General features: G+C 37.5%; 1 protein-coding gene across 8 annotated transcripts in view; it reads right to left on the bottom strand.

Annotated features, from left to right (window-relative positions):
• The window catches only part of fhod1 (formin homology 2 domain containing 1), a 52,741-nt gene continuing 28,117 nt past the window's right edge, over positions 1-24,624 (bottom strand). Inside the window, exons 7-29 of one of the 8 annotated variants that reach the window (XM_046840140.1) lie at positions 23,654-23,765; positions 23,455-23,549; positions 22,758-22,901; positions 22,434-22,623; positions 20,118-20,292; positions 18,377-18,484; positions 16,308-16,397; positions 15,596-15,619; positions 14,358-14,405; positions 13,520-13,653; positions 11,783-11,899; positions 9,026-9,909; positions 8,774-8,929; positions 8,350-8,532; positions 7,961-8,080; positions 6,975-7,136; positions 6,555-6,745; positions 6,149-6,341; positions 5,616-5,781; positions 5,350-5,415; positions 5,146-5,190; positions 4,701-4,880; positions 1-1,110 (exon numbers count right to left, since the gene is read on the bottom strand). In XM_046840140.1, the coding sequence (XP_046696096.1) occupies positions 1,049-1,110; positions 4,701-4,880; positions 5,146-5,190; positions 5,350-5,415; positions 5,616-5,781; positions 6,149-6,341; positions 6,555-6,745; positions 6,975-7,136; positions 7,961-8,080; positions 8,350-8,532; positions 8,774-8,929; positions 9,026-9,909; positions 11,783-11,899; positions 13,520-13,653; positions 14,358-14,405; positions 15,596-15,619; positions 16,308-16,397; positions 18,377-18,484; positions 20,118-20,292; positions 22,434-22,623; positions 22,758-22,901; positions 23,455-23,549; positions 23,654-23,765 (3,645 nt within the window). In that variant the 3' untranslated portion in view covers positions 1-1,048. The remainder of the gene's footprint in view (positions 1,111-4,700; positions 4,881-5,145; positions 5,191-5,349; positions 5,416-5,615; positions 5,782-6,148; positions 6,342-6,554; positions 6,746-6,974; positions 7,137-7,960; positions 8,081-8,349; positions 8,533-8,773; positions 8,930-9,025; positions 9,910-11,782; positions 11,900-13,519; positions 13,654-14,357; positions 14,406-15,595; positions 15,620-16,307; positions 16,398-18,376; positions 18,485-20,117; positions 20,293-22,433; positions 22,624-22,757; positions 22,902-23,454; positions 23,550-23,653; positions 23,766-24,624) is intronic. The other 7 variants (XM_046840141.1, XM_046840142.1, XM_046840144.1 and 4 more) reach the window with 7 other exon arrangements.

Genomic DNA, 24,624 nt, shown 5'->3' with positions numbered 1-24,624 from the left:
TTTCTTAAGATACTTTATTTTCAGCATTCAGAGTCATTTTTCAGGGTCATCCATATACACACATAAAAATGCTTTCAGTAAGGAGTTTGCATGCATGTACTTAAAGTGGTTAAGAGTAAGGACTGGAGCTCTTAACAGTGGCACACACCTACAGTAATACATTCAGGATGAAGCAAACGCATGCATTTACACTTCGAAACAATGAACTACTAGAGCTGAATACTCCTCAGACAACCTCCTGTGCAAAAAAGAAGCAGTGTCCAGAAAAACAGCTTTCTTCTGAATTACAAATAACTAGTGAACTGAACAGGTGTCACAGTGGATATAAATGTGTTTTGGTGCAATAGTGACACTCAACATGTGCAATGTGAATTTTTGCGGATTGATGCAAAATGCAAAGCACTGTAGCATCCATAAACCTATCAAGTGTTAAGATGAATAAAATAAAGAAATAAAAAAAAAAAAAAAGACGACCTACTTATTATCTGCTGTTTTAAAAGATATTTTGAGTGAAGCCTAGTTGTAAAGAACTTACACAAATACATGGTTCTTACTTAACTGGGCAGAACAGCCAACAAATATCCTAATTTCATAAAGGAAATCGTAACGCAAGAACGTATTTCAGTGTACAACGGCAACTTTAAAATAATTCCCTTCTATCCATATATCCTTCTATACATTTGACCACCAGAGTTTCCTTTTCTCTGAACGTGCTACATATACTATAGAAAAAAAAGTCTTGAACCTGTACAAAAATTCTAATAAAATGTGCATCACTATTGGGTTAAATATAAATTATATTAATATACATGTCTGGTAGTTTAATACTTTATGTACCAAAACCCCCCCTTAAAAACCATTAGGTGAAGTGGACAGCATGATTAGTTTGTGCTTTTCTGTAAGGGGTCTTCAAAGTCTCTTCGGATGAAGTGCATCCGCAGCAGTTGTCTGGTAAACGCATGTCCTCACACACTCCGGTTCTCAGTTCTCAAAACTTGGATCTCTCACCAGCCAATACTTGAGTAGTCCTTCAATATTTCGGGTTCTCTCATCTGAGACTCAGTGCCTGCACTACCTCCAAACTCAGGCCACCCTTCAACGTCCTCCGCACTGCAACAGCACACAATTCAGCATGAACATATCTCTGTTTACAAACACTACAATGCATTATGATCAAAAACATTTCATATAACCACACATACCTCAATGGGACAGGAAGTAATGCGAATCACGGTTTTATCTAAAATGTGCTTGTCCAAATATTTTATAATTTGTATAGTAATGAATTAAATGTAGTTTAGCAAAAAGCAGGATTTTAACACTTAAGATTGGGTTGAGGTAGAACAAAAAAAAAAAGTTTTACTAAAAAAAAAAAAAAAAAAAAAAGGAAAATGTTTTGCCAAATTCAAAGAATTTTTCTGAAATCCGTCATTTTCCACTACTAACTCAGTGATGATGTCCTCCTCACCTCAGATTATCTTAATACACCATTAGCCATCTCCATGGCCTTCTTAATTCATTTAAACTGTATCGGTATAGCACTTAACATTTATACATCATCACACAAAGCAGCTCGACATACATATAAGAAAAAACAAAAACAAAAAAATACATAAAAATGTATATTAATATTTAATTAATAAATATTTTCCTACACATTTTTAACATTTATCCCTAATGAGCAAGCTTGAGGTAATGGGGCCAAGGGGAAAAACTCCAGGATGACAAAAAGAAACCTTAAAAAAACTATCCTCATCTGGCTGACACTGGATATAGTGATTAGAAATAATTCCTTTCTTCAGCTGTGAGCTATTGTGTAACATGGAAATTCCTTATAGTTTTAACACAAAGCTTTTTTTGTTGAAGCCTGCCCTATGATAATGCAATAAATTACCTGTAGTCAAACACCATCTCCATGGATTTTCAAGTGCTACCATGCACATGATCTTATATGTCTTTAGGCTGTACATATGAGACCCATCCTCAGCAACAAGTGGTTTCCAAGCGAATCAATTGTATCTTAATTACTTAAATGAGTCTCATAATTGCACCAAGCAAGTAAAGCAAGCAGTGCTGGTTTGTGAAGGTGTTGGGCCAGGTATGTCATGTGGAAAGTGAAAAGCTTTTTAGGTCACAATCTCTAGCATTGAGATGAAGCATGTTTAAAAGAACACTTTTTTTGGTAGAGTCTTAATTTAGAGTCGATTGCGTATTGGGATGATCCACACATTGTTTAGAATTCTAAAATACTAAAGCAAGGCCTGAAAACTCCATTGCATCAAACAGTGAAGAAAAAGCTCTAATGCATGCCTTGGAAACCGTATTTCAGTTTGCCCAGAACAGAAAGTACAGTAATAGTAGTCTTTTGTTACTGCCTAAAAGCCACGAGGCATAAAGGCCAGTGGTGAAATGAAAATCCCCTGCTTTATACAAGCTGATAATTTTGATCCTGTTTATCAAATACAATTTTATTTTATACCAACCTTGTTTTTTTCTTTCAAAACTCGAAAATAATCGGCATCTGAATGGATTACAGCGTGTAGGCTGATTTCAGTGTTGATAACCTGCTTATATTTCCAGATGTCAGTGTGCGCTCACATTTTTTTTTCTTTTAACACAACTGAAGAATGACCCAAATAGTTCTTTTATTACTGTTCCAACCTACTTCTATACCATCACGTGATTAACCAAAGCAAAAGAAAAACAGATAGGGAAAAAAATTGCCTGAAACAGGATGAAGCACAATGAGCTTTACAATGCTTTAAAAACAGAAAAGAACTGGCCATAAAGCAGGCTTAATGGGACAGAGATAAATCACTGAAATTAAAAAAACAGCCACCAAAGCCAAATGACCTGTTTAAAAAAAAAAAAAAGGCAACAAGAATATAAATAATATAAGAGCAAAGAGATCCGAATATGGCTGTGCAAACTGCGCCAAAAATAGCTGCACCAAGCTTATAGCATCATACTCAAAAAGACTTGAGGCTGTAATTGGTGCCAAAGGTGCTTAAACAAAGTAAAGGCTATGAACACTTATTTGTAATTAAGTTGCAAAGATTTCAAACAAACTTCTTTTACATATTTATTACAGGGTAAAGTTTTTAGAATCTTGAAAGTGTCGCGCTGTAAATATTTATCGTATGCACTGTACTGATTATTAGTCAACAGAAATAAAAGGTAAAAAATACAATACTATAATAAACATATAACAATACTAAAATAAAAAAACGTATCTTCATGGAGCTTGCTTTGTGGACAAGGGCATTGTCATGCTGATGCAGATTTAGGTCTGCTGGTTAAAATGAAGGGTAAATTTAATGCTACCTCATCCAAAGACATTCTACACAATGTGTGGAAACAGTTTGGGGAACAACCACATACAGGTGAAAAAGTCAAGTGTCTATTGTCTAAATGGTCCATGTATTTAGTATTAAGCAATAACTGTTTGAAATATTACCTAACACGACTCATTTTCCGAATGAAAAGTGGAAATGTGCATGTCCATGCTACTTATTTGTTTGAACGCTAGTGTTGCGTCTAGAGTTAAGTGCTGCAAAAAACATTAGTTAGCTACATGATCTATTCAGAAAGTTTGCTGTGAAAAGGGTTTTTTTTGTTTCACTTCATCCAGGCTTGTGTGTATGGCTCTAAGAAAAATAAGTTTTCACTGACTATCGGAAAACCCTTGTTGCCAAATACTATTAAAAGCTGACCATTAATAATTTTTTTGCCATTTGCACTCATGTAGGATTGCCTCCAGACATTTCTTCTCACCTTCCTGTGTCAATTGCATCATTAATCATTCAAAGTGCCCAGATTGATGTCGTTCCGTGTCGCATGTTCATTAGCGGGGAAACCTACACTAGCCAGAATTCACAAAGTATTGGAGTATGTTTACAAGTACAAGTAAATGAGCATAATACCAGACTTGTGTGTGATAACAGGATCTGTATGGATACATCCCTAATCCCTTTCTATTCTTCATGTTTAAGCACATTTCCCACCTTAATCTGCATCTCTAGTGGATGAATTATTAACACTGAAGAATTTCCACTGTTCTGAGAAAAACCCATTTACTAGAAGCTTGTAAAAGTTTTAGGGATAACAGAAGAGGCTTGTAAAAGGGCAGGGATACCATAAAATATAAAAAAATGTCCTTTTTACTGCATTGCTACAATATTGGGTTATATTTAAAAAAAGATAAGAATTTCTCTCATGTGTGTTTAGATTTTTTATATATTGTCACTAATGTTTTAGGTTTATTGACAGAATTCAAGACTTGTACTTTTCTTGGTAAAGAGATAAAAAATATATATTTTTTTTATAATCACATATACATGACGGATGGCAGACACGAGATGCAAGAAATATCTTTTAAATATTCAAATAAGGATGACTGACCTCCCTCCCACCGTACCACTCTAGCAGACATAACCAGGAAATCAGGATTCTCAAACTATCAGTGTCTTCAACACGTGTGAAAGAACTACATTATTTGGATATAGATGTAGGGCAAAGAACACAACCTTAGACTGTGAATAATATCACCTGATTTACCCCAAGAACACAAGCTACACTTACATTTAAATAAAAAAAAAGAAAAGAAAAACATACATACATACACGCACACACACATATATATACACATATATATGTAAAATGTGTTTAAGTGTGTACGTGAGTGTGTTCATGTTACTCACTTGATTTCCTGTTTAGCCGTGATCGTTTCCGCGTTTTAGGACTAGCCTGTCTCTCTGTTTGATTCTGGGTGACAGACTTCACCAGACGATCCATGATCTCATCTGTTGCATCGTCCTGTGAACTTGCGCTGTCCTCTTTGGCTGTAGTAGACATTGCTGATGGAACAACACCTCCAAAACCTGCATAGTAAAAAAATTATTAGCCAGTCAGCAACAATGAAGGAACATCCAGGACGGACTAAACAATGCTAAATTTAATGCATCAAACACAACAGTGACAGAGAAACAGTGAGGAGAACATGCTGGCGAGCGACGATCCGTTTTCAGCTGTTAGAAGAGCAACTTCATGGTTAGTTCACAAAACATTAGATATCAACACAAAAATATAAATGAAAAGAAATGCTTAGTCATTTCACCCGCATTATTCATGCAACTGCCTTTATACCTTCATCACTTAATTCCTGTGCTTCAAAGCTCTCTACGGGCTCATCTGAAACAGCAAATAGTCCGGTTTTACACACTTAAAGCTAAGTTTTGTCCATTGTGTGGTGCTACATAGTCAGTTACTCTAGACTTCTTAAGTCTTTGCATATACTGTACAAAGAATATCTTGTAAGTTCACACCAGCAACATGCACTATGTCCTCTACCTTCATCATTAGATTCATAGTCTTGATTTGATGAAGTAGGAATATCAGAGTCAGCAGTCAACAGTTCTGTTAGAATAAACATGTTCTTGTTAAGACTGCAAATTTCAGACTTATATCTTTATTACATCTTAATAAAAACAACAATTATATCTTTTATTCTGTACTGTATGATTTTTTTTACAAACAAATCTGATCATCATCACGGTCATCTAGTTCGAATCTTAATAGGTCTAAAGAACTAAAAGTACGATGTGACGTTTTCTTACTTCGTACAGCACGTGTTCTGCGTAGTTTGCCACGGTCGTCATCTGCGATTAGAAGGTTCTTCATGTTCTCGTGTTTCTCTTGGGCCGGCTGGGCTTCTGTTGCTATAGAAACCGGGGAAGGACTCTCTTGGGTAATGGATGGGACGGCTCCAGAGAATTTCTCCGTCTGAGAGAACAAACACCGTGAGTTAGTTTGAGAACAGGGATTTATGGACTGAAAAAATCAGTTTATCAGCATTGTATACTATTGAATTGTGTACTATGGTAAATATCTGGAGAAGCCCCATTTCCAAATCTGGGCCTAAATGTGTTAGCAATCAGTCTTACAAACCCTCAGAGATCTCAGACCATGTGTGTGTGTGTGTGTGTGTGTGTGTGTGTGTGTGTGTGTGTGTGTGTATATTTGTTTCAAATGTATTTAAAAAACAAGAAAAGCAAATGACCAAATTGAGTTTCTTCTACTAAGCCGGAGCTTATGAATTATGTAACTGACATCTTACGATGCAATGGGCAAAAATATGATAATTTCTTACCTCAGTGATGAGCTTGCCGCGGGTCTTGGTGCGCTCCCGGTGGGCTGCACGCTTGCGTTTGAGGGTGAGGACCCTCTCTCTTGTGGTGCGGTACTCCAGAGCGAACTCGCTAATGATCTTACAGAACTGAGTAATCTTAATGTCTCGGACTGAGTAGGAAGGCTGCCCCAGGTACAAAAGAAACGAGTGAAATCTATGAGAAAGAGAGAGCAAGTGAAAGAGTGGAAGATTTCAGTGATGCGATTTGGAGTACTGAATTTGAACAATTAAGTTATCCAAAACAATTCCTTGCGATCACTACGCAGCAAATTTGGGCTCCATTAGAGACTGCTATTCAAAATCATATGTAAAGAATAAAAACAATGATAAAGGATGGGTGAGCGGGGGCGAGAGTGTGTGCTGTAACCTGTTGATGATGCGTCTGTGCACCACTTTAAGAATGATGATTCTTTCTGTGCAGTCTTTCAGGAACTCGGTCATTTTGCTCTTCAGCTGGGGTTTGGTTTCATGCTTGGCCATGACCTTTAGGTTGTCCCAGGATGTCTTACACTTCCTCTCCAGCTGAACCAGGTTGTCAGAAAGTTGCTCAAAATCCACCTAAAAGAAAATAAGTATAAATGTTACAAAAAGAAACATTTTGAAACCTATTTTTTATGATGCAATTCTGTTTTAAATCTGTTAAACATTTGATTCACAACTTAATACAGATTTTAATACAAAACTAACAAATGTCCACTAAATATATCAAACAAGCAAAATTTGACATCACGTATACAGTATAAGCTTAATGCAAAAAAAAATTTGGATGTCACCATGGAAGACCTACTTTAGCAGATCGGGTGATTGCAGAGATTTCCGAATAGACGTCTGTTGTATCTGAGAATTTCTCAACAACAAAGTTACAGCAGTGATGCAGCAGAGACTGTCGATGCACAGTGTCTTTCACTTCAGTCACTTTCTCTAAGTAGCTTAGCTCAAATCCCTTCACCTTAAAGGAAAGAACAAAAGAAAAAATTAAAAAGAATGAATAAAGAAGGCACTTTATGCTTGTCACATTTACTTTACAGCAAAGTTACATTCTTTCTTTGCATATCAGGAACAAGGAACAGACATCAGGATGAACAGATTGGGTAGTCGAAGATGGTAGCCAACAAAGTGATTAAAGTGTTCAGCATGGAAGAGTCAAAGATCCATGTACAAATGTCTCCATCTTTATTAGATGTTACCAGAAAAGGCTTTGTTCCAGTCTTCCAGAAAATTGTGGGTAGTGGCAAAAAAATGATTTACAAGGAGAGCTGAATCACCTCTGAACCGTATTACATTACAAATAACAATTTAATAAACATCGTTGGAATTTGCCCAAAATTCCATACAAACCAATTCTGTAAATTGTTGGTTATATTTACTGTGCAGTAACATGCATATAGTTTCATTTGAAAATTTCAAAAGTTAAAGTGGCAACCGTTTCAGAAATATGCTGAAAGGTCAAAGTGGTTTAACAGTTTCAGATCTTAAAAGCATGATTTAGACAGTGAACTTAATATCACAAGGTCCTGTAAGCCTCGAAGTGAACAATTGCAAGAACCTAAATAAGGTTTCACGCATATAGCATCAAAGACAACACAGCATGCACGCTATTTAGAGTAAGCGCTGAAAGGGAAGACATTTATAGCAAAGGTTTATTGTGACTGGTCACGTGTCGAACACTACAGTCTCTGGGGTTTTCGTTCTGCACACCTGGCCTCGACACATGCATCAGATTTCTCACATGGCTTGTTAGCACTATCGAAGTAATTGAGACACTCTACTTACGCTGGAGCTGTTGAGAAAATTGCCGATAGCCAACAGTGTTGCTAGGATACGCTTGAAGGTCTGGTTCTTGGCGAGTTGCTCCATACCATGCTTCAAGTCGAAAAGGGGCTCAGCTATCTCCTGTAGAACAATCCAGGCATGGACCACAGGTTTTACAAATCATTCCAAATATAAATACAGCCTGAATAGCATAAAGCGGTTTTCATTTCTATTAGGAACTTTAATTCCAATTTCAATTGTGAATATATCCATCAATAGTAATGATGTTCATAATAAAGATAAGAAAAATAATGCTTTTTTGGCTGATTCTCTTACAGGAGTGTGAACATTTAAATTAATATAATTATTAAATTATATAAACAAAGTGAAGTATCATTAACAAAAATAACCTTCTCCAAGCTCTCGTAGTTGAGTTTAAAAGCCCAGAGTTGCAGGCGTGCTGTGAGGCCACTGATGGAGGACAGAGTGAGCAAAAACTGCTCTGCTGTACCAAGAGGCACATCAGGATTGGCCAACTGAGCCTCCTGGATCCTCTGTTTCTCTTCTTCTGTAGGTATCATTGTCAGGATTTTCTATAATGAGTGTTTTATTTCAAATCGAGAGAGAGAGAGAGAGAGAGAGAGAGAGAGAGAGAGAGAGAGAGCGAGAGAGAGATAGATAGAGAGAGAGAGAAAGAGAGAGAGAGAGAGAAAGAAAGAAAGAGAAAACAAGGACAGACTTTGTTAACCTGTTAATTGGGGTCTGTTACATTTACAATATGAGGAAAAGCATGTGAGTACTGCCCTCTAGTGGATTGAATTAGTGGTGCAGTACCTCAATACCCTCTTTGTTGATGGCAAATTCATCAAAGCTGAGTATAGCAGATTTAATGACGTGTACCGCAGGTAACACGGTCATGCCGATGTTAATGGCGTTGCTTCTCTTTGAATCGAGAACAAGTATTTCAGGCTTCTTTACCTCTGGACCCTTCTACAAACCCAAAAAAGTGAGTGTATATAAGGTGAAACAGGTACCTGAAGCATAATAAAAGTATTGTTTGTTTTTAATTACATACAATTAAATTACCTTTGCCACAGAAAGTTCCTTTGTCTTTGACTCAAACAAATGTTCCAGCTTGTTGGTATCTACTGTGACCTTATCCAGTGATGCCCAGACGGTTCCTCGACCAAACTTGCACTTCCTTGGGCTATCTGACTGTTTAAGCTCCTTCCAGAACAGCTTGACCGTCTTACATTTCTTGACAAATCCTGGGTCTGTATTCTGAGCAATACGCATTCCAGGAGGAGGAGGAGGAGGAGGGGGTGCACTCAGAACTCCAAGACCTGGAGGAGGTGGAGGAGGTGGAGGAGGAGGAGGAGCTGAACCTCCAATACCTGGAGGTGGAGGTGGAGGAGGTGGAGGAGGAAGAGATCCAAATCCTGGAGGGGGAGGAGGCACACCATTAATCATGCCTGTGTCGAAAGCATCCACGTCCAAGACGTCAATATCCTCCTCTTCCAACAGGTCAGAAAAGTCTAGATCTTTAATCCGCAATTCTTTGGAGCTGGGTTGCAAATGTTCCCATGCATCCTTGCTATTCCTGGCCAATGGCGTCATCATAGTCTTCTCAAGAGTCCGAGAATGGGTTTCTGCATCGATACTATACTGTGGGCGCAACCGTTTTGTCTGCTCCTCTGCTAGCCTTGTGCGAGCAGCATTTGCACTGCCTTCAAGCCCCTCCAGCTCTGCTCGCCTGGAGGTATCCTCACTGGGCTGGGAGGAACGAGATCGCAGACTGGAGAGACGACCGGCCAAGCTGGAGATATTAAGATCTTCTAAACTGCTGTCCTCCACACTGGGGCTCTTCAGTAGCCCAGAGCTGCTTGAGGTGGAAGACTTTGAGTAGAGCATGTCCAGCATGAATTTCCTGTCATTGGAAAGGGTGCTGGGTTGATGTACACTGTTCTCTGCTGGCAAGAGGTGAGAAGAGAGAAGTCATGAAATGTTATACTTTATTAAACTTACTCTATTAAATAAGAAAAAGCTAAATCTATTCTTATATATATTGCCTCAGACTAGCAATTATTCAGGTTGGATTCTGGTAAGAAGCTTGATCTGCATAATGTGCAAATCATTTATGTGTTTAAATTTAGCTTGTTATATTACATTAGTTTTAAAATAAGATCTGATCATTTGAAGCGGTCTGATGTAATATATCAAAGGCCACGATGTGTTTTTAAATTATCACATCACAACTAAATAAGCTGTAATAACCCTATAGGGAGGAGGTGATTGGTTAAGGCATTGGTCTTTGGATCGGAAGGTCGCAAGATCAAATCCCACCACAACCAAGCTGCCACTGCTGGGCCCTTGAGCCTTAACCCTGCTCCGATGTAAGTTGCTCTGCCAAATGTAAATGTATAAGCCTAGATGGACTGAAGATCCCATGAGATTGTAAATAATAGAATGGTACCAAAAGGATTTAGGGTCCCTATTTCATGATAATATAAGGTGTAATGTAGAATAGCAGATTTGTGAATTTGGTTATGATCCAGACAAAACAAAATTCCAACACCTCTGTATTCAGGTAGGAATACACCAACAGATTAACCACGTTCATGATCCCATAGACTCATGATTTTCCAAATCCCAGCATTTGATATAAGAGAACAGCAAAAAAAAACCTAGGCACAAATCAGCGTACCTTTAGAAGCATCAACACATGTGCAAAGTCAAAATTCATTCCCTTCTCTTGCTCTGTGTGACCACGAAGCCGGAAACCGGAAAAGAAGATCCCAATCTCTGTTCCCACCTTCAAATTGTCTACACGGTTAATGTTTGCACTCTAGAGGCTGTGTTGTTAGTGGTGGACTTGGGCTGGAAACCACCCAACAGAGATATGAAAGATAAGGTTTTTAAAGTTTTGAGAAAGATTCAAAGCTCAACCGGAGAAAGAAAAATGGATAGAGAAAGGAGTGGATATTGAGACTCTTTACTATGAACCAGTATGTATGGTGCATAACTGGGTACCAATTAGTATTTAATTAAAAAAAAAGTCACTTTACACAGTATATGTGACATTTATACTGGCTTTTTGTATATATTTTTGGGATGGCCATTGCATGAGCTATACAAGCACATAATGGTCTTGGAAATGTTAAATAGGAATGCCCAATATGGTCAATCAAATCATGAGCAAAATGTTCAGCATTGGACCAATAATTACAAATAAGACAGGATCAAACCTGGCTGAATTGAGAGAGAGAGAGAGAGAGAGAGAGAGAGAGAGAGAGAGAGAGAAAGAACGAAAGAAAGAAAGAAAGAAAGATGACAAGGAAGTGTAAAGACATTGAGGCTATGGTCTGCTCACTGTCCTCTGAAATTAACTCAACATAAAGCCATTACTGATAAAATATCTGGCAACAAAAGTGAATAAACCCTACGTTTTAACGTTTTTTCAATGACAGGACCATACACATTTTTGTATCTTGTATCGGAGCAGATAAAATTTGGTGTTTTGAGTACAATTCTCTCATACTGACCACTGAATGTTCAACATGGCACCTCATGGCAAAGACTCTGAGAATTTGAGAAGTAAAATTGTTGTTCCTCCAAATGTTGCTTCAACAATTCCCAGGGAATCATAGATACATTATTATTGTTTCTAAAGTGCTAGCAGTCTCATCACTCTCCCTATTCTAGTTGCAGGCACATCCCATACATGGGATAAACTTGGAACATTTCAGTATTACTGATGGTTTAATTCATGTGCTGCATTCTAGGGAAGACTTGCAGACAGGGAAATTAGATAAGAGGATGAGAAAGAGAGCTGGAATTTCTTGCCTGGTTCATTATGACGGACTGTTTGTAGTTCTTCCGGCTGCTCCAGGGTGCTCAGGGAGATGCTGGTATAGCTGGAGTGTCCCCCTGGAGACTGGGGCTCCTGAACTTTCTTCTGATCTGTAAACCCCACCCACACACCCACACACACACCCACACACACCCACACACACCCACACACCACACACCCACACACACACACAGTGTGCACAAGCGGCAGTGTGAGTACTTTCTTTACCACACAAGGTAAAATATTAAGTGCTCAAAATCTAACTCATAAAATAGGCCAACAAAATTCACATACAGATAGTGACATTCTTTTAATGAAATAAAAGATAAAGTGACCACACGCAAACAGAATTAAACTAACATACCAAGTTACATAACTCAGTAAAGCAAGTGTTCTGGCCCACAGGCATTATTTTATTCAGACCACCTCAAAAACCCTTTCTAGTCTTTTCATTTGGTCTTACTGCAGCCAAACACCTTTTACACCCCCCAAGTGCGTTTGTGTGTGCATGCACACGTGTTTGTAAGATGGTTGGATTGAATTCTTTATTTCACTCTTCGGCCAGAACAGAAAGCCTGTCTTTATAAACTAGTGATCATAGTGATGTCAAACTGAATGTGCCTCCCATGGGAAACTAAAGTCTTTTCTGAAAAAATAAAAAAGAAAGAAAGAAAGAAAGAAAGAAAGAAAGAAATGGGCCCCATATTAAATGCGCTCCATAGGCCCCTTCTCTCCAATCTGAAATAAGCTCTTTCCCAGCAAGGCACACTGTGAAAGACAGGGCACAACATGGTACACCAGACAGTTTGTTCAGCCAAGAAGAGAACAAGAATGATGAATTGCTCCCCTGCTCACACTCAGCATTTATACAAGGTCATGCAATTGGTCCTTATTAACTGAAATGTGAGAAGATTTATCCTTATGTACATAATTGTACGTAGTGAAGCGCCAGCATTTAGTAAGCTTTACTGTATTCCAAAGCCCACAAAGACGATTCTGTGAATAAAATAATTTAAACCAATTTCTGCCAATACATACCATCAATTCTGTAACAGGAAGTACTACATATTACAGCAGCCTCAACCATCATGAAACCTTTTATCACACAAACAGAAAGCTCCACTCTCCAAGCTCTCTTTCTTTCTACCTCCTAGACTGAAGTACAGTAGTGAGCTGAAGCTTCCAAGCAAATGCTGTGCTTTATATAAACACCACAGTCCCACAGTCTGCCCTTCAGCCAATCACAGCAAAGCTCCTGCTGACTTTGCAATCGACTCAGTGCTAAGAGTCAGCTATGAATCCTTACTCACTGAGTCTGGGAAGCTTCCTAAAGTTTGGTGACGTACACCCCAGTAATTGCTTTGTGTTTGTAATAATTTATCTATAAAACAAATCAGCAGCAGATTAAAGGAATATCCCAGAATTTATTTTTGTCTCTATTAATCAAGTGTAAATGTTTTTTCAGTTCTGTTTTATCTGTAGCATATTCCTGGACTGACAGTGATTGTGAAGGAGGTGAACTGTCCTCCTCATCTGACAGTCTAACAAATAGATCTTAATTCCACATGATCTACTACTATTCTAACACAAGCACACAACCAATAAACGATCATAAGTAATTGTTGTATTTAGGTAAGATGAATTATCTCAGAAAAGGGCACTAGACAATGTAGATTATCTTGTGGGAAGGTAACAGCAAAGAATAAGAGAGACTTGGAAGTCGATGTCACCTTCTGAGGTTGGATGCACTTCGTCTGCAAAATGAGAGTCTGGGTCAGGAGGAGCGGTGTCGATTAGAGACGCCACATCTTTTGAATTCCTCTTCTGCCATTCCCCAGCCTCCAGACGGCGTAAAAATTGGTCTCTGCAAATATACATGTGGTAAAGAGAACCTACAATGTTACAAAGCTAAGCAGCTACAACGTTACAAAGCCATAGCAGAAAAGAGGTAAAAAAGATTAGATTATTAAAAGAAAGCACCCTTATATTTGTTCACACAAAAGGCAGTTAAACTAAGCTGGACTGGCTTTGAGACAACATGGAAAGCATATTCTTCATTTCAGTCGGCTATTAAAGGATGCATATTATTTTCCACTCTGAGTAACCACAAAATAGCTACTGTAGTCTCCAAGATCGGCAGAGATTACATCATATACATAAAGAATAACATTGTCCTTTTTTAAAAACTCTATAAAATAATAACGTTTAATTCTTTAATTAGTTCATAATATTTATCAACTAGAACATGCAATCAGTGTCGGATTTAGTCAAACACCAGAAAATTCAATCCGTTAGATTCATGAAATGTATAAATGATCCATGCAACAAACCACAATCACACAGACTCTCACACAAACAGCCACCATCTGAAAGTGCAACATCCATTTAAATCCCAGCCACCTGATCTCAAAATACCCGCAGTGAGCAAGCAACCACCACTAAACACTGACTCAGGACCAGGCACCTCACCACACACGTCTAAGACCTGGCCTGAATTCAGCATAAAGAGCAATTTCCAATAATCACCACCACCACCACCACCATTCTGTCGGCCTGTAGTTTACTTACGCATACTTCCTGAGTATGGGCCGGTCCTTATTCACAATATCCTCAACACTGGAGAGAGATATTACAGTTTATGTAAAAAAAGATACTACGTGTTTGACAAGCTGAATATATAGAAGGAGAATGCACCGAGCTGACTGTATTTTTGGACAAAGTGAACTTATTTGTGCATTCACTTTCCAGTTCCATAATAAAATGCATGATGCTGTATAACCTAGACTCTGGGTTATCATCTTTTGAGCTGTGGTCCACTTTTTTATTATTATTTCCAGCAAAAAATAAAAAGAAGAGCAGAGCCTCTGCTGATCCAAACATTTGGCTTAATGTTAATTACCTGAACTAATGAAAGTTTCAGCCTTTAATACATTTTTTACTTAATTTGCTCTATCTGGCCTGATTACTGAGGCATAACATGCCATATTATTTAGAGAGGAACGAAAAAAAAGCAGAAATATGATTAGGCAGAAACTATATATCTATTATCTGCTTCAAAACAAGTATTTAATCTGTTTATATTATGTGGCTCTTTTCGGATATGGTAACATAAAGGATCACTTTGATTATTATTTTTTTGTTTTGCAGTCATACACCAATCATTATCCATTAAAGGTATGCAACATTGTTTGATTATTTAGTCCTTACTATAAAAATAATTCTATGTAGCTGGACCTCACAGTGCTGGTCTTGAGGATATACCTTATTTATGACCTCTCCACCACCTGGACTAATATGAGAGAGGAGAAGCTGTGTTTTCCTGGTTATTAAAATATTCCACTCGGATCATCCTGTGCTGCGTGCTTTCCTCAATCCTTTGTTTTGTGAATGATAAATTATAGACAGCTCTTAATACAGTTTGTTCATAAACATACCAGAAAACCTGAATCATTCTGGTACAGTTGATTTACAATAATAGTTCCCATGAGGACTGTTCATCTTACTTGGGGGAAAAAAAAAAAATATACTTCAAATACAAGGAAAATTCATGATAAAGAATGTGAAGATAAGAAAAGAGGCAAACCGGTAAGTGAGAGTGATCAGACAGTTATCGGAAAAGACATGCACTAACACACATGAAAGAGTCATCCTTTTGCTAATGTTGAAATATTATTACTATACATCACCTGACTAACTAACAGAACCATCACGGCTAACATTCCCCCCTCACGCTCCCCAAAATGACTCATGGTTTAGACTAGTGGCAACTGAAGGCTGCATTCTTTGGCCATGCAGCAGCTACTCACCAAACAGAGTCTGCCTCTTGTAGGCTGAGAAAAGAGGGAAAGAGGAGAAAGAGGGAGGGAGGGAAGGAGGAATGATTTTGGAAGCCAGAGTAGTGAGATGAAAGATTAGGAACCAAGCCAAACATTAAGGATTTAGAAGCAGAGAATAAAACAGACACAGACGAAGCAGAAACAAACTGATAGGAGTCAAGAAGGACTACTGTGAAAGATGATAAGTTTATATGCAGAAAAAACACACAGCTAATGAGGCGGAAATTACGTGTTTTAATGAATCACCTTTCTAATTAGCCTGGTTTTCACAATAATGTTATATGTAACATGTCATAATAATTATTCTGTGCAATAAAAACAGTAAAACAAAACATAGTAAAAATAAAAGTCAATTATGTTCATTATAATAATAACAATACTGCCATGTTTAGTGATTCACTCTACAATTTAACACACTAATCATTATCATTAACATCAACACAGACTTTGCAAAGATATTCAACAATATCCAATGCTTTAAAACATCTATCAAAGCAAATTGCCATCATCTCTACATAAAACTGTTAATTGCAGTTTAAAAAAAAAAAAAAGTCAACAAGTGCATATCTTAATGTCTAACACCCACCCCCCCCACCCTCCTTCTTTGTCTCTTCTGCATCCCATTCTCCCTTTATTATAACCATCTCCAACTGAGTGAGAGAAAACGGGAAATGATACTCACTTAAGCCGTCCTGTTCCCTCACTGTGGCTCTGCTCTTTTTGTGTTGTCTGGTTGTCCTGAGGAGGAGAGTCTCCCGGAGTCATGCTGAGGCTGGATGGGGAAGGGGAGGAAGAAAAAAAAAAATCAACAAAACACTAAAAAATGTCATCACAGCCAAGCCAACGGAGACAGTCTGAGTCCCACTTCTCAAAACACTTCCGTTTCCATTAAGGTCCACAGAGGCTGTGTATATATACACACATACACACACACACACACACACACACACACACACACACACACACATCTACAAATTTATATCTGTTCATAAAAAACAAGTGAAATTTAAAAAGATTTAGTATATATAATTTATTTTACATTAATTTGATTAAAAAACGCAAAACATACAGTACATTAAATAAAAGAAAATAATAATATCCTCACTGGGCTGTGAGAAACAATACAAATAATGTTACAAATGCAAATTCTAAATCTATTTTATGTCCTGACAATTTAGCTAAATTTTTTCCGGATTGAAGATTAAATAATAACGAGACATTTATTCATATCATTTTAAATCCTGATTTAAGTTTTTGAGAAGTTTTAATTAATTTAAACAAACTTAATCCTGCTGCTATTTTACTTTAACAGCTAAGAGAAGTTTAATCTGAGTGAGATTTACACAGTTCGGAGACTGATCACAACATTTTCCTTTGAGAAACTTCTGATCTGATCTGAGTAGGAACACCGTCTTTTAAGAAGTACTCAGTGACAATAAGAATCAATTTCAGGCCATCACTTTCAGGAATTAAACTTTTCTCATACGTCTTAAAATAAATAACCTCTTTAAAGGAAATACTCATTTAAAAATATACCAACTTATATATTTTATTTTACTATTTTTAATATAATATTTATATTTTATAATATTTTTTTCAAATATCTAAATCACTACAGTCCCAATCACACAGTGAGAGCTTTCTTTGTTGCAATGTCCTGAAAAGTTCCTGCATTGCGAGGGCAAGCCTCTTTGACTTTATATCCATTGGCACTGAAGCTTGAAAACCCTGGTTGGCTTTCAGCAAAAAAAACACAATATTTATCCCCTTTTTTTTAAGACTAAACACACACACACACACACCCCACACCCACACACCAAAGAATCAGGGACTTAAGCTGGAAGTTTCTGTGATTTAGAGCTTCTCAAACTGTCTTTCATAATTTTTTTTTCCTGAGAAACATTTAAGTTTATAGTCCCTACATTTTATAGTTTGCAACTGAGATCCCATTTAATCAATTTTGTATTTTATATTAAGTATTTAAAACAGAAATATTACATTGTGGTTCATTCAATGTGAAAATTAAGGTCACTGAACTTCCCAGCTCTAGTCCTGGAAGGATCTTCTCCTGTGTAAGTAAATGTACTTTCAAAATAAAGAGTACATTTAAGATTGATTGATTGATTAATTGATGAATTCCTAGAATTGTTCATTTGAACTGGTATACAGTATTTAGGAAATCTGTTGATTTATGCCAGTGACATTACAGTGCAGTCTTTTACCAAAATTATTAATAAAGCAATGTGTTCTCTGTCTTGAAGCCTTTCTGAATCATTTTTCTGCAGCATATCTTGCTTTAACCACCAAAATATTGGATTTAAATCATTATACTGTATATTAAAATACTGAAAATATTCTGTACCAAAGTGGTGTAATGCAATACTTGGACTAAATTTGAGCAACCAAATTAATTGGTGCATGTTGCATGTTACTCGGATACAAAACAAACGTGTGCTATTTAGAATATAGATAATTATCTATAGAGACTTTAGTTGTAGAATTTAGTTGTAATTAATTTCCACATGATTGACAGTTGTAGCCAAAACCATATCTGTTAAAACGAAACAAGAATATGCAGGAGATAAGGACATTAAAAGACCCTTGTTTGTCAACATCGGTGTTAGGACCATGTGATGTGGGTTAGTTCAGAGACAAAAAAAAAAAGAAGTAAAAGTTATTCCTTTCAGCTAATCCAATCAGCAGAAGGAATAACTTTACCAGTGAGATGAAAAGCAGGTGAGTTATACAGACCTCTTCAGGGGAGTGGAGGGCTCCTGTGTTATAGACCCCGCCTTTTTTAACCTCCGCCTAGAAATCCCCATATGAGCCAGGTACTGACCAATGAAAGTGCGCCCCCTGCTGTAATGAGCAGGAAGTGACACACAGAAATAGTAAGAGAGAGAGCTGTGGAATGGTGACGTCTGGTTAGATGAATAAGCAGAGAATTAAAACAAGAACAAAAAGACCCACGACACTTGCAAGACTGCCCCCAAACCACCAAAGTATGTAAACAAGTGCAGAAGCAATGTGAAAAAGTCAAAGAAGGAGCCGGCTATCGTGTCTGCCCCGATTGAATGGAAAAGTATGAAAAAACTAAACAAAACAAACACTCAGTTTGTGATATGCCCCAGCAGGCTAACATAATATATCATATGCAATCTGATCACTAAATAGTTAAACTTTACTAGGAGAAAATGGTCTTCCAACTAAAACATTAGCTTTCCCCATATATGTAGTGGCCTTCAGCTAAAAAAATGTCTTGCTTTGGCCAGGAGCTATACTTGGACAAGCACATAGCAATTTGGTTACACTGGGAGGAGCTGAAAAGGACAACAAGACTGTCTAGTGGTAAATTCTCATTTTCATACATTCTGAGCAAAAAAAAAAAAGGTTATTCATTTTGTTGTCTTTATTCATTACTAAAATATAAATCTTCCAGTTACAAAATGACTCAAATGTTAACTAAAAATTATATTTCCATCTTAAGTGTGTTACACTCCCACCCTAGGCATTGTCACCCATTCGTGGCATGTCTGGGCAAATGTTATTGGCTAAGACAGTGTTTGTGGTTCAGTTTGCGAAGCCAGTCTGCTGTAGAATAACATTTTCCTAAGCCAGAGCAGCTTGAGATTAGTGGGTCAAATGAGGACTTGCAATACAACAGCAAAAGTCTTTTACAAACAAAAGAAAATGAAATTATATTTGCACTATATTATAATGAGCATCCTCTTTTCAATATTTAAATGTCTCTATTTGATTTTACAGATGTTGTTTTATATTTAAGGCTATACAATAAAATTCAAAAGATTCTGTGTATAGAAATCTAAAAAACAAAACAAACAACAAACAAAGGAAAAAAGGCAGTTGTATGCAGCAGGTTGTATACAGCAGAATGTATGGCAGAATGCAGCAGTTTAAAGAATTAATGTTCTTCATCCCTAGTAAATGTTTGTAGCAAGTTCCACAAACTGAGTGGTGCACACTCTATAACAGCACTTCAAATCTGTACCCGGGCTTTTATTATTGTCCCCACGTGCTTTTGAGTGGAGGGGAGAAAAGTCTCTCAAAAAAAACAACAGGAAAAAACAATCAGTATAAAAAGCTTTTTAAAGCAATTTCTAGCTCAGCCTTGAAATCACAAGACAGACAGACATCATAGTACTGACTACATTTCACAACACACACTCATGAATGCACACACACACACACACACACACACACACACACACACACACACACACACACACACACACACACTCTATCTCTCTCCACACCCACATGCACCCCCTCACACACAAACAAACAGACAGACACGCTCTCACACACACTCGCTCTCTCATATGATTCCACACACAGTCTGACACACACGCAGTCAGTCACAAACAAACATGGTCTCTCACATTCACAAACACGCTCTCTCACACAATTTCGTACACGTTCTCACACACATTCTTTCACACAAACACGTTCTACTTGCACACGATCTACTTACGCATCACTGACTGGAGTTTCATTAACTACGACAGAGGGCACTACTGGGGTTGAGCTGTGTACACTGGATTCCGATTCACTGGAGGAGGATCTTACTGGATGACGGCCAATGGGAGAAATGAGGAAAGGGGAGGATGGACTGCCGGATGGTTCAGGAGAGGTGATACAACTAGGATCTGCAAGAAAAACAAAAACAAGCAAACTCACTACTCTTGTCTTAAACAAGAGTGCAAGTGTATGAAATCTGGTCATAACTTAGAGAACAAACTACAAAGCAGAGCACGCACAGAGAGCACAATAATAGTAGTGATGGAAATAATATTTGGCCACTAAACCAAAAATTAACACGATTTTATTATAAATTAATATGACTTTCTCATACCTAAATATTGAAGCACATCCCTAATTGCTTTTATACCTGCAAAAGGTTTGTTTCCACGAATTCTGATTGATTATATCAGCTACTTTATATCAGTCTGTAGCACACTCATGTGAATGCTTTCTTTTCCCATCTACAAGGACAACATAGTCTAAAGCAGTAGTTCTCAAAGTGATTATAAAGGTTTCAAGAAGCTAAAAAAAAAGGAGAACAGTGTGTTCTTATAGATATGCACAGGTTTGAATAGTGACTTGAATAGATTTTAATCCAAATAATTTCAGCATGGACCTGATAAAGAGTAAAAAATAAGCAAAATAAATAAATAGCTAGAATGTTACTGCACACATTTAAATAATAAACCAATAGCTCAAAAGATCAGTGTGCACTGAAAGGATGTGACAGATTCGACAACTACTGTCGAGAAAACTGATAGGGACGACGCAAAGCATCAGCAATATCTTCTTTGCCGTTTATTCAGTGTTGCTGAATGCTGAAGTGCAGTAAATGTGCATGCAGAGTGAAGCAATTCCATTTCAATATATAGTCACAGTGAGCTTGCTTACTTCTATATCAAAGCAAAAACATTATTACGATACTGTTAGATATTTCTATTAAGCGATATAATACCATTCCTATATAGTTTATGTTCAGATTCAGAGCAAAAGCACACCAAACATAATACCACCTTTTAAACATAGTGATAAACAGTAACAAAGTAATTATATTATATTTAAGCACATTTTGAGTATTTTTACTTAATCTGGGAAACTTTTACTTCACTATATACTATATACTTATATGGATCAGTTCTTTTATTGTTGATTGTTAATTGTTTACTGCTGTTTACTGCTGATGTTGTAGTATTTTTTGAAACAGTAAATACAATTCCAAATTAAAAGCAGGATTAAAAGCATGTCCAATAGAAAACCATTATGGGATTGTTTTAGGGTTTAAAATCTGTCTCCTGTGCAGCAATCTGGTTATACATTAAATGTAGAAAAATATATCAGATTTTACCTAAAGAATATGATTTAAAAAAATAATTTTTAGTAAATTCCGGACTATTAAGCGCACCCAAATATAAGCCGCACCCACTAAATTGTACAAAGATTTTTATTTTGAACATAAATACGCCTACATTGAAACTAATGAACTTTACAAAGGCTTTAACGAAAGACAGTGTCTGTTACATGGCTTGTATCTAAAAAGAAGCCTACTAATAAAGTCATTGTTCACTGTCTTCCTCCTTCCTTTCACAACAATTTCTCTCTCAAGTTTATCTTTTGGCATCGTCGTGCGTTTAAAAATCACCACCGGTGAAGCTTTTCTCCCGATGCCGTGCAGCTCAGAACACAGGTGAAGTGTGTTTTTTCATGCCCGGTTGTTTTCAGCGTGACAAATGATTCACATTTCCTGTTGACAGTCCGAGTGAGCGGCAGGTCAAACGTCAGAGGAACCTCATTTATATTTATGATGTGGCGCGGCCCGATTCAGTGGGAGCGCATCTGATTTAATATAAAGAATTTTATTGGTTCACCTGAACCCGTTCGGCAATTTCATTAGTCTAATGTTATGGGGCTCAGGTTTTTGGCTTGAAGCTTGTGAAACTGGGAAAAACCCAGGAAAAATCCATACATTAGCCGCTTCATTGTGTTAAGCCGCGGGGTTCAAAGCGTGGGGAAAAAAGTGGCTTATAGCGGCTTATAGTCTGGAAAATACGGTAAACTTTTATTGAATTAATCTAAAACAAACTCTAAACTGAGCGGCTTGAACATTTACATTAATGGCATTTGGCACCGACTAACACCTATACAGCTACAGGTTACTGGGTGGGTGCTGGGATTAGAACTCATGACCTTCTGATCAACAGCCCAAAATCTCAACCATAAAACTACTACTTCCCTGCTTAGAGAATGGTGGGACTGGTGTGAGACGAACCTGTAGTGGGACTAATAGAGGAAGACGCAGAAGCAAGCACAGTGGAAGGAAGCGGACCATCCAGTATATTGTGTGCTGAGGACCGTCGGCTCCTCCTGCCCTCCTGCTCGCTGTTAGTTGCTTTTCTCCGCTCCTTACGATTGAGAGGACTGGACTCATCAATTTCTCCATCCTCATGCTTTAAAGCATTCTAAACAAAAAAAAACCCAACTTGTGCATATTGCATTTCTCATCTACACAGCACAGTGTTTGTACCTGCTGGTGTGAAATATACTATACTGCTATAAATATTCTTGACATGCTGTTGGGCTGCTGTTCTTGTACCTCGTATATAGTAAACTGCTGTTTGAGGTCGGGGTCAATGACTCTGCTGTTCATGTGTTTCTCCATGATGTGCTCCATACCCTGTTGCTCCAGGCTGTCTGTCAAGTCGTAGAATGAATCCTGGTCAGGCAGAGCTGCTAAAGTCTGTGAAAGAGGGTAGAAAGTTATGAAAATAGACTGACTTTCATAATTACTCATCTCCCTGGATATAAACTGGGATTTTAGGTCTTAAATCTACATAAAGATTACATTAGAAACACAGTTTTAGCAGGTGATCTATGACTAAGATAAGATTGTTCTCCTTCTAGATTTAAGTTTACTTTTGTTGAAAGCATTTCATAGATATGTTCTGTCTGTATATGGTAAATCCATAGGTGGCACGTACTACTGAAGATCCAATAATGCACTTCCTATGTATTTTAAAGAGTTGTAATCTATAAAGATTCTTGTTGTTAATGGTCACAGTGACGTGATTATAGAGGGTGTGGGTGTGGTTTAGCAGGAGTCTATAGCATGATGGTTATATGGAGATGGTGCTATATGTGGTCCTGAATATAACAAAAGAGTTTCTGTTCTAAACTGCTACAATAATGTGTATGGGCAAGGAACTTTGTTGATGAGGACTGCAGTGTGTGTGTGTGTGTGTGTGTGTGTGTGTGTGTGAGAGTGTGTGTGTGCGCGCGTGTGCATTAGCTACCTTGTTAATAAGGGACATGGTGAAGACCAGGAGCTCTGTGTCAGAGCCATTCTTCTCCTCCAAAATAGACACCAAGTATGACCAAGATTTCACACCTACAACGTAATTTTCAGAGTGAAACTCATCTCCAGCTAGTACAAATAAATATTTCTTCAAACACTTCTTCTGAATGTGTGTGGATTCATCATGAGCTTTTTACCTCTTTTTCTATCCACTGTACTGACAGCTTGCATAAGTATCGGGCTGTTAGTTTCTGTGTATTCTACAAACACTATGAGGAGCTTCAGAGCTGTCTTCACTACCAGCCGAGACTGAGAGAGGAGAAGAGAGAGGAGAGACTGCAATTACACTTATTCTCCACCAGATGGCGAAATACGCAAGTTTTTCAATACTCTTTCAATACTGATTTTTTTTTTTCCTATCATTATGTTTTACATCCCCCTGTCAACTTTCCCTCACCTTTACCCTCCAGGGGGTTCACAGTGACATTAAAAAGAAATGTTTCTTTGGTTCGTTAACATGAACAGGATTATAGGAATATGACATTATAATACCAGTATTGCGTTAATCACAATGCACAATGCTTTTTTTTTTTTAATGCTTGAGAGTAATAACAAATAAAGTGCATCATGACATGAAATTGTTGTCATTTTGTTCAGATAAAGAAGCTGCCTATAAATTATTGTGATTTGCAATTGTTTTTTTCAGATAAATTATACATTTTTGGGGAAAAAAACATTACGCAATCTTTAGCCAATACTCAAGTGGACAAAAGTGTGATAAAGCTGTTGACACTTCTACAGTAAGTAATAGGAGTTTGTTGGCAATCTGCAAAATCAGTACTGAAACCAAGGAGATGAAGCTCGGTTATGTTGAAACATCTGTTATATTTACTTCGACTGTGAGAGCATGATGTCAGTAAAGATAAGTAACTCTGCTCAGGACGCTTGCATGAAGTAGTGCACAGTAGTGTGGAAAAACTACTTCAGGGCTGTAAATAAACCCCAAGCACCAGGTGCTTCAGGTATGAGCATCAGCTAATTACTTTTAATGCAGGCTTGGAGCACAATAGTGGCAATAAAGCATGAGAAAAATAATTTCCACAAAAATATATCGATTTAGACAGAAGTTTAAATCAGAAGCTTGACTTACTGGAGGTCATAATACATT

The sequence above is a fragment of the Silurus meridionalis genome, chromosome 26, assembly GCF_014805685.1.
Source record: "Silurus meridionalis isolate SWU-2019-XX chromosome 26, ASM1480568v1, whole genome shotgun sequence".
Lineage (NCBI taxonomy): Eukaryota > Metazoa > Chordata > Actinopteri > Siluriformes > Siluridae > Silurus > Silurus meridionalis.
Note: the sequence above shows the minus strand (reverse complement) of the source record. Positions and strands in the feature narration are given on the sequence as shown.